The sequence below is a fragment of the Sorghum bicolor genome, chromosome 7, assembly GCF_000003195.3.
Source record: "Sorghum bicolor cultivar BTx623 chromosome 7, Sorghum_bicolor_NCBIv3, whole genome shotgun sequence".
NCBI classification, from domain to species: domain Eukaryota; kingdom Viridiplantae; phylum Streptophyta; class Magnoliopsida; order Poales; family Poaceae; genus Sorghum; species Sorghum bicolor.
The window spans coordinates 31,996,808-32,012,475 of NC_012876.2; the positions used below are offsets into that span (position 1 = coordinate 31,996,808).

General features: G+C 46.7%; 1 protein-coding gene across 4 annotated transcripts in view; it reads right to left on the minus strand.

Moving 5' to 3' along the window:
* Window positions 3,787-15,668, minus strand: part of LOC8069853 (GBF-interacting protein 1-like) — a 34,790-nt gene continuing 22,908 nt past the window's right edge. Inside the window, exons 8-11 of one of the 4 annotated variants that reach the window (XM_021465149.1) lie at window positions 14,695-14,953; window positions 6,516-6,662; window positions 5,613-6,116; window positions 3,787-4,501 (exon numbers count right to left, since the gene is read on the minus strand). In XM_021465149.1, the coding sequence (XP_021320824.1) occupies window positions 4,274-4,501; window positions 5,613-6,116; window positions 6,516-6,662; window positions 14,695-14,953 (1,138 nt within the window). In that variant the 3' untranslated portion in view covers window positions 3,787-4,273. Of the gene's footprint in view, window positions 4,559-5,612; window positions 6,117-6,515; window positions 6,663-14,694; window positions 14,954-15,668 lie in introns of all 4 variants that reach the window. The other 3 variants (XM_021465147.1, XM_021465150.1, XM_021465148.1) reach the window with 3 other exon arrangements.

Genomic DNA, 15,668 nt, shown 5'->3' on the forward strand with positions numbered 1-15,668 from the left:
TGAGCCAAGCCATAAGGCAGTGTCCTCCTTTAGCATCTTTACGACCTCTCCAAAGAAAACCACATCTAATTTTGTCTACAGCTTTGAGAGCCCATGGGGGGAAGTCAAAGGCCATAGCCATGTAAACTGTCATTCCAGTGAGAACTGCTTGCACTTGTACTCTTCTTCCAGCCCTTGTCATTAGGTCAGCCTTCCAGCCAGGAAGTTGATCCGCAATGCGGTTGATGCTGGGCTGCACTTGTTGTTTGGTTAGTTTCCTTAGAGAGAGAGGCACACCCAAGTATTTGCATGGGAAATCAGAGAGAGGGTGGGGCAGCAAGTTCTGTATGGTAGCAAGTTCCGACTCCTCGCACCTGATTGGCAGCACATTACTTTTCTATAGATTTGTCTTCAGCCCAGAAGCCTCTCAAAACAACTTTAAGATATCCATAATTATGGAAATATCACAAGTCTCCGGACGGAGAAAGAGAGCCACATCATTAGCATAGATAGAGATATGGTGCTGCAAAGTTCTTGTTGACAGGGGCAGCAGTAGGCCTTCGTTGGCAGCTTTAGTAATCATGTGCCCCAAAACATCCATAACCAAGATGAAGAGCATTGGAAACAGGGTATCATCTTGCCTTAATCCACGCTAGTGTTGGATATAATCACCGGGCACCCCATTAACAAGCACTTGGGTGGATGACGTGGCGAGCAGCCCACTAATGATGTCTCTCCATGTCTGTCCAAAACCAAGTTGTTGCATAACCTCCAGAAGGAAGGGCCAGGACACAGAGTCAAAGACCTTGGATATATCAAGCTTAAGAAGAATTTGAGGTTGCTTTTGTTGGTGAAGGAGCCTTGCCGTCTCCTAAACTAATGAAATTATCCTAAATGAATCGCCCTTTTATGGAAGCACTCTGAATAGGAGAGACCATTTGATGCAACCGGACAAAAATATTGGACTCCCGCTGAAGATGATCTTCATAATATAGTTTACTGCAAGAGAAAGAAGAAAGAAATTGCATTTAGTGTTTTCTTAGTCATAGCCACTATCTTGGATCCAAGAAGGAAGGCTGACTTCTTGAGTTTCTTCTTTGAGAGGGTGTTCAGTGATAAAAAGTAAGGTTGATATGTATGTGAGATATGTCATAGAATGGATGAGAAAGTACTTCACATTGTATGAGCAACGATATGCAAGAACAAGTAGTGTGGACATGATGACACGTGCTAATCAAGCCTCTACCAATATGGGGACACCGATTTTGGAAAAAGGAAGATCGAAGTGGACTTTGCTCAATACGCAACACGCCGAAGAATTGCACAAGCACCAAAAGCTAAAATCGATACATATTTCGAAGAACCACTTCATCCGGATAATGTTGAGGATTTTGATATCCTAGCATGGTGGAAGTGCACATCAGACAAGTTTCCTGTATTGTCTAGTATGGTTCGAGACTTCCTTGCTATTTTCCTTAGCACAGTTTCATCGGAATCTGCTTTTAGTTTAGGAGGTAGAATTCTTGGAGAACGTAGAAGCTCACTAGCACCGGAAATGCTTCAGGCGCTTGTTTGTAGCAAAGATTGGCTATTAATGACTAAAGACCTCGCTGATGAAGGTAGAAAGCCTCTTCTTTAAATAAATGTTCTATTTTTTTGTTTTTTCTACTAACTGAACAAAATTTCATTTGTTAGATCAAGATTCGGAACCTGAAGAGGGTTAGCACTACTAGGTACATTTTGACTAGTTTAGTAAATTCTTGTACATAGGATTTCATTAGTGGTTGCATATTGTATATTGTGATGTTCTCTTATTTCTAGTAAAATTGAACAAACTTTCATTCGGTAGATGAAGATATGGAACCAGTACTAGGTATGTTTCTACTAGTACTTAGTGTGTCCAAACCATTTTCTGTGTCTACTATACAAGTTGTGCTATGGGGTGTAGGTACATACTAGCTGTAGGTATGTACAAGTTGTAGGTAGCAGCAGAACCTTACTCTGCTTGTTTGCTTCAACTAGGAGCTTGCCCAGGCGCCCCTCTATACTTTTTATTGTTTTCAGGGGAAGAGCAAATGCCATATTTAGCTTTCATTTGTGAGGTGTCATCAGTGATTAATGTAGTCTTTTAGAATCACATGTACTTTAGAAACACCTGTATTTAGCCTTCACTTTGTAATAGCTATAGTGTTTTAGCACCTGCAGTCCTTTAGAAGTCCTGCAGTTGAGCTTTGTTCATGCATTCTCGGTGACATGCATGTGTAGCCTGATATGTATGTGTGTGTGTGTTTGCAATGGCTGAATGTGACAGTTGCTTACGTTTATGTTTTTAGGAACATTTGTTACAGTGGAATCAAATGTGAATCCAGCCAATACTTAAGTTTCCATTATCAGAGGAATAAAATATGACATTTTGAAGGACCTATGATTATAGTGGTCGTGATAGTGTGTCACTATATTTTGTAGTATTAGTTGGTTCCTTAAGGTTTCTTCCAAAATTTAGTTGCAAAGAGACTGTACATGATTTACTGTAGCACGTAGATGTGCTGATTGCTGAAAGACATGCCTCTGAAATATGCGATGTTTGCTCTATCTAAAATCACGACATGTTACTCTTCTATAACTTGTTGATTGCAATGCATACTTCTGTGTACCGTTGCTAGCCCCTTCTAGGTATTTTCTGTCACCCTGTTTGAATAAAAAACGCGCATTGTCCAGGCCCTACATCAGGCATGAGTGTACATTGCAGCAAAAAATGATGAGGACAGCATGTTCTGAGGCTGAGCAACCTACAACATGAACCGTGGGTGGGAGTGGGTTTAAACCATAGTTTGGCCAATAATTTAGTACAGTGTGGGCTGAAATATCAATATGGTTGGGGGCAGGCTGGTTTACATACACATGGAATTGGATTGGGATGGGCTAATTAATAGAAAAAAGCATATCCAGACAGATGTGGGTTTGGTGTGGATCTCAGCCCACTCCCACGTTTAGCCGCAACAGCTCCGTCCCCATCCACTCGTCACTCCATCCCGAACACAACAGCTCCGTCCCAGCCAACCAACCTGGCCGCCAACCTATCTCGGCCACTCACCTCCCTCGTCTGCTCGCGGCTCCATTTCGACCATAGATACTTCGTACCAACTGCTCAGCCTTCGTCCGCTCACTGCTCGATGGATCCGGATGCCATCAGCGCTTTGCGAACTCCCAGCGTCTGCATGCGAGAAAGGTGACGTCAACTCCATCCAAATGGAGCGAACTTGTTCCACTAATTTTTTGGAGCGAGCTGATGGAGCATGTCAAAAGAATATTCTTGGTTGGGATAGCTCTACTCCTATGTTAATGAACCAAACACAAACACCCTGCAAACTAGGATGGAACAGCTCCATCTCACCTGGTTCCACAAGTGTCCGAGAACAATGCCCTCTCGAACCAAGAAATGACACTTCCCAATTTAGCACCAGGTTTCCTGGCACCTTTGCGATTCGCTTGGCTAAAATGCTATGACTAAAAGTATTATTCATTAATTTATTGTAAGAGAAAAACAGTGCTAAATAGCTAGCTGATTCAGCAGATAAGCTCATGCAAATAAAGCCTCCAAACATTGATCCAAAGTTTTTCCATAGACTGAAATCTATGAAAACTTAACATCAACGCGTAGGCTACATGCCATTTTTTCTCATTTTTCTCATAATCCAAGGGGCACTAACAAATATTTGTTCCTTTAACCCCAAACAATAAGAGCCCACAGGAACCCTAAAATAGCAATAACGAGTGCTACAGCCTACAGGAACGAAACGTGCTCAGTAAGTCCTTCAAAACACTTTTAATCTTATTAGCTGCAAGTCCACAACTGAGACGAAATACAACAGCTGTTACACATCCTACCAAAATTTAATTTACATGTAAGCAGCGGAAAGAACAAAATCCACTTGCTCAATTTCACAGATTTCAAGTATTCTATAACCTCTATCAGACAAGGTAGCAAAATTCACGCTCCTTGCACAAGTTTCAGATGGAGGGGCACAAGAGGCTAAAATTGTATTAGAGAGCCCATAATAAGGAATCTGAGCAGATTAACTCAACCAACTTCATGGACATTATCTGCTACAAATAGAACCACAACCACAACAATCTGTAAGCTTCTGGAAGCGATAACCCTCCCTTGCAGGTCAGCCATGGTGAGAACATATATACACTCCTGATCAAGTTCACCTATGTTGAAACTTGAACCTCTCTGCCAAATGTGTCGTTATGGACACTCAAAGTCAAAGAAACAATATATCATGACCTATCAGTAACTTCCCCAATTTATCTGAGCTTGGGGGTGCTGGTAAACACCAGGTGCCCCAACTATTTCAACAGCTCCAGCCATGCTGTGAGATGGCTGGAGCAGCGGATGAACAGCAGCTCCTGTCACAGAATGTGCTGGGTGGTAGATCCCTCCATAAGGACCATGACCAGCCTGAGGTGCATATGTTACCTGCTGTCCTTGAGGGGGCATACCATAGAAGGAATTGACCTGAAGAGCAGAAATATCACGTCGAGGTGTAGGAACCCACAGAGTCAAGCCATCGGTCTGGTTAACAATCAGAGGTTACCAAATTTGACAAAAAGGGTAAGTAAACAAGCAAAAGAACTGTGAAAAGGCCATATGACCATGAGAAGCTAGAGTAATGTAGTTTTGTACACAGGTTGGTAAGCTAGCAGACAAGTCTTGGGAAATCTGTAAATTAGCAGATAGTGGGCACAGCACAAAATTTACTTCAATTAAGCACCACAAAACACACAATGAACAATGATGCATGCCACCATGTGCCAACTACATCTGTTAACTAAGTATTGAAGTTCAAAATGTTAAGTGGATAAAAAATAATTAAGGTACGGAGATGGAAATGATTAGATAGGCACAGCTATGAATTTTATTTATTTTTTTCATGTTATCCTATATTCAAACTAGATCCACAGAATCAGACAAGAGGGCAAGGTACCACTGAAAACGCTTTCAGTATGTTGACATTACAAGGCTTCCTAGCCCTAATATTATGCAGCTTTATTCAATTATTTCCTATTCTTAAACTAGATCCACAGAATCAGACATGCGGGCAAGGTACCACTGAAAACACTTTCAGTATGTTGACATTACAAGGCTTCCTAGCCCTAATATTATGCAGCTTTATTCAATTATTTCCTATTCTTGAAGTATGTTGTTTTACTACTATAGCCAAAAATGGTAGTTCCACTTTAGCAAAACAAACATTATGCCACAATCTGCACCATGAACTGTATACACAAAATTTCAGACACTTTTGTCAAGTGTACAGTTTTGAAGTCAAAATTGACTAAGTTCAGTTTTGATCTGGTCTAGAAACATTTGCCACTAGCCACGATGGATAGTAGAGCTTCACCCCATCGCCCACATTGATGCTAGATTTTAAATTCAGCAAGATTTATGTTTCCAAAAAGCATCAAGATAAAATGAACCATAAACAACGCTAACTGTTCTTTATATAGAATCTCTGTAAACAAATTTCATATAGGATTCTAACACTGGACAAGAAAATTATCTCAAAAATACATTAAAACTGATGTCTCAAGACAGCATACTTATAAACAAGTTAACAAAATCATACCTGGAGCCCAGCAATATAGATGCTATTTTCCTTGAACTGAGATGAAGTAACATTGTCATTTTCTGTTAGATTTCCAGATGACACAGGTGCATTATTAGTGTAAACTGATGGACTAGAACCATATGTTCCATGGCCACCAGGAACACCAATAGATGCCTGGCTCCCAGTGTTAGCACCAGGCTTGAATGAAGGAACAGAGTATTTGACAGGTGGTAGAACTCCTGCGCTTCCAGGAGTTGGGTACATGGCCCCTGTTGAAGGTGGCTGAGCAAATGTAGCATTACCCATAAAAGGGTGAAGAGTAGGGGGTGGAATAAAAAATGGTGAAATGTAATGATTGTACGGGACACAATTCGTCTGGAGATGTGGTATATGAACACCAAAAGGCTGGCAAAATACAGGAACAGGCTGTTGAGGGATAGCAACTGAAGCCGACAGAACTCCAGCAGCAGGGGTAGCAACCGAAGCAGAAACAGATGAAATAATCACAGGTGAGTTGTTCCCCTGCAGTAATTACCAGATATATAAGGTAAGGATGATATTTTCATAACGAATAATATAAACTTAGATGGAGCCAATGTGGCAATGAATAGTATAGATCGGATGTTTTGTAATATTTCATTAACACTAAAAGATCAGAGAACTATGATGGCATCAAATCTGAATGAAGAGAGACCAAGTGATTGTACTGTTTTTATAAAAAAAACACATGTAGCTAACCCAAATATATTTTGAACTAAAAATCTGCATGTGTGACAATTGTATTGAACTTGCAGCCACCTAAATTTGTCTTTCTATGGCATGCTAAAACTTTACTTTTGGTATTAAATTACAGACAAATAGGCTAAGTTTCTAAGAACACCAGACAAATGAAACGATGCAAAGTAGAGTGTTGATACAAACCTCTTGATCCTGGCCAGTTTGTGCAGCAACAACTGGGATATTCCCGTATGTGTGGGCAGCTTGAGCAGCAAGAGAAGGGGTCAGCCGTTCATCAGCATCAGTTGCAGGATGGTACGACTTTGTAGAAAAATCAACTGCCTGTTTTGACTGTACACAGTTTTACAGAGCAAAAATCAGGCCTTGTTTAGTTCACCCAAAAAGCAAAAAACTTTTCAAGATTCCCCGTCATATCGAATCTTGCGGCACATGCATGGAGTATTAAATATAGATTAAAAACAAAAAATAATTGCACAGTTTATCTATAAATCACGAGATGAATCTTTTGAGTCTAGTTACTCCATGATTGGACATTGTTTGTCAAACAAAAACGAAAGTGCTAGTACTCCAACCCAAAAAATTTTGGGAACTAAACAAGGCCTCAGGCCTGTAGAAGGAACATACCATGGGCAACATATATTGTGGCTCCTTGTTATAAGTACCAATAAACAAATATTTAGTTGGCCCACAACCTAAGTTATTTCTGTAGGGTTCAGCGGGCATTATTCAATTAACCACTGACCCGTTGTAGTGATCAAAAAAAAATTCTGCCAATGTTGTCTCCTACTCCCATCCCCGATTCCCCGTATCTGTCTCAAGTATCTCCTAGTTGTCCTCGCCAGCAGTACCATCACCGCGGACGTGCGGGGCAGGCACTAGCTGCAGCGCCGCACGCCACCAGCGCCGGCGGCGCCATCACCGCGGACATGCGGGCCAGGCACTAGTTGCCGCACCATGCACCACCAGTGCCGGCGCCACAGCTCGTTGAGTCCCTGGCACGACAGAGCACCGAGGGACCCAGCAGGCCAGCGCCCAGCGGAGGAAGGTGATGGCCAGCGTGCGTGCACCGGCAATGCAGCAGCGCGGAAGCAACGACGTCGTCACAAGGCACCACATACCTTGCCGGGCTGCCGCTACATTCTGCCAAAAGACGCCCTACGCCAGATGCTGATCTCCACCGATCACTTGCCCGTCACTCCTTGATGATGCGGTACTGGTTCCTGCAGCTTGCTTCGTCTTCGTCTTTATCTTCAAGGCCATACTCCTATACAGACGTATGCCTATACTCGCACCGAGTGTTTATCACTGTCAAATCAATGGCTGCCGTGGCGTGCTTGCGCAACAGGTGATGGGAGCAGCAGGTCTTCAACATGGCTGTGGACACCCACGTTGACATCCGCAACAGGGTGCTGCGCACAGGCTGCTTTGCAATGATGGTGTGAGAGCAACGCGGGGCAGACTGTCCAGCGAGACCATGATACGAGCAACGGTTGCAACTTGCGACCAGGGTGATGTATAGTCTGTCAGTGCTTACCCATTGGATTATCTATACCCGTTGGGCATTATCCACTAGTTTTGGGGATGGATAAAACAGGGTGGGTGACTTACGGGTACGGGGACTGGGTAACCCATTCCTTGGCCAACGGCATCGTTAACAATAGGGGTTACAGGCCACACACTTGTTCATCTAGAACTATCAAGGGCATAAGGGCATAATGGTGAATAGGGATGAAAATGGTACGGATATTTTCCAATCGTATTCGAGACCGAATTCGTAGTTCCGATATTCGATGTATTCGGGCTCATGATGAGCATTTGTGTCATGCGTGCCAACTAGGCCGTCATGTTCTTCTTCCTTTTTATAGTTCTTCTCATGCGGCTCATATTTTTGACCTTGTACATTGCGACTTATGGACATCTGTCATCAATATTTCTGGATACAAGTACTATCTTGTGGTGGTTGATGATTATTCGCATTATTCCTGGACTTTTCCTTTACGTGCGAAGTCTGATGCTTTTCCCACGCTTGTCCACTTTTTCGCTTGGGTGTCCACACAGTTCGACCTCACCATCAAGGCTGTCCAGTGTGACAATGGTCGGGAGTTCGATAACTCCACCTCCCGTGCCTTCTTTCTCTCTCACGGTGTCCAGTTGCGCATGTCTTGCCCGTATACCTCCTCTCAAAACGGCAAGGCTGAGCGCATGATTCGCACCACCAACGACACCGTGCGTACTCTTCTCCTTCAGGCCTCGCTTCCTGCCCGCTTCTGGGCCGAGAGCTTGCACACCTCCACGTACCTCCTTAACTGTCTTCCTTCCGCTGCTTGCCCAACTCCCACACCACACCACGCTCTTTTCGGGACCCCCCTCGCTACGATCACCTTCAAGTCTTTAGGGGTGCGTGTTACCCGAACACCACCGCCAGCGCTCCTCACAAGCTGGCTCCCTGTTCGACTCTCTGTGTCTTCATTGGGTACTCTCCGGATCACAAGGGGTACCGATGCTACGACCTTACCTCTCGTCAAGTTCTCATCTCTCGCCATGTGGTGTTCGATGAGTCTGTCTTTCCCTTTTCCACCACTCCCACTTCCGCTTCCACTTCGGAGCTTGACCTCTCCTCTGTGTTTCCTACCGACCCGGTGGTCGAGCCACCTTTGCCGGTGTTTCCTGCAGGTACTGCTACGTCACCTGTCGCCCGTGACACCTCGGGGCCTCTACCCTGCCCGGGTCCCGAGAGGTCACCTTTCGGCCCGGCCCCTGCACCGACACGGGTCCCGGGTCGGCACCTCCGACTCCAGCCCCACCGGCACGCTTCGCCCAGCCGGTGCGTGTCTACCATCGACGTGCTCCCGGCGTGGGTCCCGGGTCTGCGTCTCTGACTCCGGCCCCACCGGCGCAGTAGTCCGCGAACTCGGCGACGGTGAACTCCCCGCCGTTGTCGGTGCGCAGAACCTTCAGCGCGTGTCCGCTCTCCTTCTCTGCTTCCGCCTTGATCATCTTCACAACATCTGCTGCAGCATCCTTGGTGGAGAGGAGGGCGACCCACATGAAGCGCGAAGCATCATCAACCATCAGGAGGAAGTACCGGCGCCCACCAGGAGTTGCTGGCGTCACCGGGCCGCACAGATCGGCGTGGACGAGCTCCAGCGGGTCCCCGGCGCGGTACCGGGCCTTCTGTGGAAACGGCCGCCAGCGCTGCTTGGTGACGAGGCACGTGTCGCAGACCTGCTCTGCATGCTTGATGAGAGGGAGTCCGCACGCCATGGAGTGATGGCCGAGCTGGTGCAGTGCCTCGAAGTTGAGCTGGCCGAACCGCTCGTGCCAAAGCCAGTCGGTGTCGTCCTTCCTTGTGGCGAGGCAGACCGGCTGCGCGGCGTCGAGGTGGAGGACGTAGAGGCGGTTGGGTCCGCGGTTCACCTTGACCAGAAGACGCCGGCGTGGATCCCAGATGCGCAGCACGCCATGGTTGATCTCCACCTTGGACCCTCCTTCATCCAACTGGCCCAGGCTCATGATGGAGTTGCGCAGCGCCGGGATGAAGTAGACGCCCTGCAGCACGCGATGTTCTCCGTTCTTCGCCTGGAACACGATGGAGCCGACGCCTTGAATCTCCACCCTTGACGCGTCGCCGAACCGCACCGTACCGCGCACCGATGTGTCGAGGTCGGAGAACAGCTCGCGACGTCCGGTCATGTGGTGGGTGGCGCCGCTGTCGAGGTACCAGCCGTTGAGCATATCTTCGCCGCCGTTGTTGAGGAACGCGCGTGCTCTAGGCTCGCTGATGTCGACGTCGGCCTTGGAGCAGAAACCACGGTCCGCGTCCAGCTCGAGGAAGCCGTGGGCGAGGAAGAGGGCCGCCTCGCCATCATCGGCCTGTGCGACGTGGGCTGCTCCGCCACGCTCGCGCCGAGGCTCGGGGCAGTCCTTTGCCCAGTGACCGGGGCGACGGCAGTTGAGGCAGAGGTCGTCGCGGTTGGGCTTATGGTCGCCGCCGGCGCCTCCTGCCTTCGCTCCTTGCCCGCCACCGTCACGTTCTCCTCCCTTGGCGGTCTTGCCCTTCTGCTTCCATCCGCCACGCAGCCGTCAACGTGCTTCGCCGCTGGAGGAAGCAGAGCCGCTCGCGCCACCCGCGTCCTTCTTCTTCTGGCACGCCAGCCACTGCTCCTCTGTGAGCATAAGCTTGCCGCCGACGGACACGGGCTCGTGCGCAGGATCGTCGTCGAGGTCGTCCACCGTCTTCAGCCTCCCGATGACTTCCTCGATGGTGAGGTCCTGGAAGTCGAGCAGGGTCTCGATGGCGACCTTGAGCTGCGCGTACTTCCTGGGCGTAGCACGAAGAAGCTTCTCCACCGCTCGCTCCTCGTCCATGTTCCTCTCGCCGTGGAGGATCATCTGCTGCTTCAGCGTGGCGAGGCGGAGGGCGAAGTCCTCGATGTGCTCCCCTGGGTGGAAGGAGAGGTTCTCCCACTCTTTGCGTAGTCGTTGTAGCGTGGCGCGGCGGACGCGGTCGACGCCGATGCGCGCCGCGGCGATGGAGTCCGAGGCGTCCTTGGCGGTGAGCTTGTCCGCGAGCGACACCTGCATATCCTGCGGAACTCCCGCGATGATGGCCTCCAGCGCGCGGCGATCGTCATGGTACGGGAGATCGCCATACTCGACGGCGTCCCAGAGCTGGCGGGCCTGCATCTTGAGTCGCATGAGCGTGCTCCACTCATGGTAGTTTGACTTCGTCAGCATCGGCCATGGAGTCCCCGCGCCGCCATCCTTGTACACCGTCTGGACCACCGGAGATCCGCGACGGCCTCCGCGTCCTCGACGGTGAGCGGGCGACGGGGATTGAGCCCGGCGATGCCTCTCAGGGCTCCGCGACGGGCTCCCGCGGCGCGGATCAGGGCTCCTCCGCCCGTACGCGCGCGGCTCCCGGTCCACCTCCGCGCGGAGAGCCGCGGCCGTGGCGGCCGCCTCCTGAGCTGCTGCTGCTGCCTCCCACGCCGCCTGTGCTGCCTGCGCGGCTGCGGCCTCTGCCGCTGCCAAGCGCCTGGCGCGATCGCCTCCTGGGTTCACCACGACGCCAGCCTCTAGGTAGGCGCCCGCGGCTGCAGCTAGTGCTACTCTAGCTCTCTGGCTTGAGGTAGACATGGCCCCTAGGATCTCTAAAGCTCGCTCTTGATACCAATTGTTGGCATGATCTGGATTGCAAACACAAGAATTAAACTGCCAGAGGGCAGCTTGGCCAGAGAGGCCGCTTGGATTGTATTGAAATTGCAAATCCAGAACTCACACAATACAAGGGTGAGGGAGCTGCTGCATATATAGCCTAGAGGGCAGACAGCACCCCAACATGTCCCTGACAAACTCTAACAAACTAGAGATGCTGTCCACCAGCAACTTGGTTCACAAGGCACCATATTCAACTTGGCTGCCAAAGAACCTATTAGGTAAATTAAAACAATTACAGCAAAGTAAAGGTAACTAGGCTAACACTAGGCTAACCCTGTCACCCACTGCCTATCGGAGTCTTGCCGGGGCACTGTACCTCACCTTCACCCGGCCGGATATCACCTATGCAGTTCAGCAGATCTGTCTCCATATGCATGATCCCCTGGAGCCGCACCTCACCGCTCTCAAGCGGATCCTACGCTACCTCCGCGGCACCGTCGACTTCGGTCTCCTCCTTCACCGACGGTCGTCCTCCACCGAGCTCATCGTCTACACTGACGCCGACTGGACCGGGTGTCCGGACACCCGTCGCTCCACCTCTGGCTACGCCGTCTTCCTAGGCGGCAACCTGGTGTCTTGGTCGTCCAAGCACCAGCCGGTCGTCTCCCGCTCCAGTGCCGAGGCGGAGTACCGCGCTGTGGCCAACGGCGTGGCTGAGGCTTCCTGGCTCCGGCAGCTCCTCGCCGAGCTCCACAGTCCTCTCCCGGAGCGCACTGGTCTACTGCGACAATGTCAGTGCGGTGTACCTCTCCACAAACCCGGTTCAGCACCAGAGGACCAAGCATGTGGAGATCGATCTACACTTCGTCCGAGACCGGGTCGCCATCGGCGATGTTAGGGTCCTCCACGTCCCGACCACCTCCCAGTTCGCTGACATCTTCACCAAAGGTCTCCCGTCCTCGACCTTCACTGAGATCCGCTCCAGCCTCAACATCACCAGTGGCTAGTTGCGTCTGTGGGGGGGCTCGTGTGCTGTCCTTTTCATGTTCAGTCTACAAACTCAGCTGCGCTGGTAGTTTAGACTGCGGGGGGGTGTTAGAGTATGTGTAATGCAGGCCTATGTGGCTAGGCCCATGAGGCCCATGTATCCCTAAAAGGCCCATGTAATGAAACCCTAATTCTAACACAGTTCTTCTATTTTCTATAATATTTTTTTGGCGATATGAATACTTTTCCTCTGAATTCCTGATAGTTTTAATAGCTGAAAATGCACTATGTACAGTGATAAGCATTAAAAAACTGATTTTTCACATAACCTAGCTTGCAGTTGACATATACTTTTTGGCAGCAGCGTTGCAACTGGGAAACCACTGAAGCTCCTACTACCACTGAACTGAAGACATTGAAGAAGGCTCTTCAGGTAATACTCTCTTATAGTTGTGCCCCTTTACTTTCTATGCCTATGATTTTTCCCTAATATAACAGTAGAATTCGGAAGTAAAATTTATCAGTGAAGCATACAAGGATTTGCTAATTTGCACTCTTGCTAATCTGTATAGTGAAGAAATATAAAACTGAAAAGATTTTTATGATTAGTGTACAACTGTACATACAGCTTATTTCTTTTCTAATTCAGTAGGATCTTCCATTCAAGACTTGTGTTCACAGTTGTCAACTTCTTCAGAATTATTATGTACCTTTGGATAACTAAATGTCAGCTCATGGGTTGCTTTGAATAATCAGTTGCCTCACATTCTTTAAAGTTCAGTTTCTACATTTTTTTCCTAATGTATTACTCTATCAACATGTTCTGCTCTTATATCATCTCTCTGTTTAGTTGTAGTGTCAAGTAATGCATGCATGTCATACACCGACTGCTTGACATTTATTTTTTATCTTGCAGCATAATATATTTTATATCCAATAGGAGGTAGACATTGGTTTGATTATCTTGTTGTGCTAATTTTTAGATTTTTGCCCCTTAACATGTATTACTTTGTGCATATCTATAGCCGTAGGATTGAAGTATGACTCTTTGCCATGTTTAGTTCAGAACCTATTGGTATTCACAAGTGCAATATGTAGTAACTACTGAATTTCATACATATAACCTACTTATCTTTAATGCTTTCCTTTTGGAATAGGTATAAGGAGCAAAGGAATGAAAGATCCTTCTGGAACATAAGGGGGCACAACAAAGATCAATGTTCTCATGGACAAATTTGCAATGCAGACATACATATTGAATCCTTAGCAATATACATTCCATACAATTGAGTCGTGTTTAGTCTTGTTTGCTTGCCAGCGAATTCAATATTGCTTTGTTCAAATCTCTCCAATTTAGTCTTTTCTTGGTGACTATAATTTTTTGGAATTTTGTTCTAGGAGTATGGAGAGATGTCATTTTTATTTTTAAATTTCTAGACTATTCTAATATTGGAGAGATGTAACGACATGCATATAGTCTAGTCTCAAATACGCTTTTGGTCCTTTCCACGATACTTGCTTTTGCATGGAGGTAACGAGCCAATCCAAAGCTAATCATTATGCCTCCAAATGATCAATGGGATTAAAGGGATTAGAACCACCAGGTGGACGGAGATCGGGTGGAGGACAGGGAATCACCCAATCCCCACGTGGGGCATTTACCACGTGAGTTCTGGCCCCTTACTGCCAAACGAAGCCTTAAGAAATAAATAACCTATCAGGGGTAATTTGCAAATAGTAAAGATAATAAAGATAACTGGGCTTTTAGCCCATCTAAACATGGCGCCTCTATCCTGGGCGCCCTCTAGCCACCTAGCTGCTGCTGCCGGCGCCTAGTATGCTGGACGCCGGTCATAACATATACACTATGTCTAGATGCATAGCAAAAACAATATATCTGAAAAAGCCAAAACGTCTTAGAATTTGGTACAATCTTCACTTAGCATGTGAATTGTTGTGTGTAAAAAAAAAGGAAGTGTTATGCTGTGGTGCAATCAAGATGGTGTACAGTTTTGTGCTTCTGGGCACATGTTGTGTGGGTTTGTAAGTGTTCTTTACTCTGGTCTTTTCTTCTTAATGCAATAATACGCAGCTCTCCTGCGTGTTTGAGAAAAAAAAGGATGGTGCTATCAAAAAAATTTCCCATAAAACAAAACTTAAAATGTGAAAGCAGAGGAATTTTACTGGCATCTAGGTTAAGAGAAACAGCACATGCCTGAGAATGAGATTCAGACTTTTCAATCTGATACACATGTGATTGTGGTGCCAATCCATATGTCAAATAAAATGGTGCGCTATAAATTGCTGTAGATTGGGGATCCCCTGAAGTGGCTGAATAGTCCTCACATTCTTTTGGTTCCATAGGGGCAATAGATGAAATCCCCACTGCTGAGGGTGCACAATTTTCTACCTTTGCAGAAGGTTGAGGAACAAGGCCAGCTTCCTCTTGGACAGTAGAAGTTGAATTCTGATCTCTGAATTTCAGTGAGAAATAAAAAGAAGAAAAAATAAGAACAAATACATTATGGACTAGATTTATGTTTAACATCAGAACATATTTTGGATACCCTAGGCACCACTTGATAGACATCAAACAAAATCTCCAGTAAACTATAAGAAAACATCAATTCAACAAAAGAAATGTTTGTGAGAGAGAGCTTTGCAGAGAAATTGACATAGACATAAAATCTAAGAGATAATATGTCCTGGAAACAATAAAAAATTAAACATGTTCCTCAGTAAATTACAAGAAAACAATGAGAATCCAACAAAACATATGAATGCTAAGACAGATAGATACACAAAGAAATTAACAGTCTAGTAGAATGCAGTGTGCTGGGAACTGACGTGTGTATATAGCATCAATACACAGGTAGTCAGGTAGATATACCTAATAAACACCAGGACATCATTAACACTAAAAAGATGCACACAGGACCATTCTTAACTGCTTAAGAATTGAGTATTCTAGAACTAATTAATGCAACCCTTTGCTTCAGCTTGCACAACATGAGCTGGACAAGTCACACAAAAAAAAGAGCTGGACATGGAATGAAATACAATCAAAGTACAAGTTAACATATGAAGGTTACCATGTTAGTGCGGGTGAAAAAACAATGTGCCCATGGTCTTCAAACATCATTATTGCGGAGTAAGTAGATAGGTTTTCTTGATATGAAAAGATGTAAA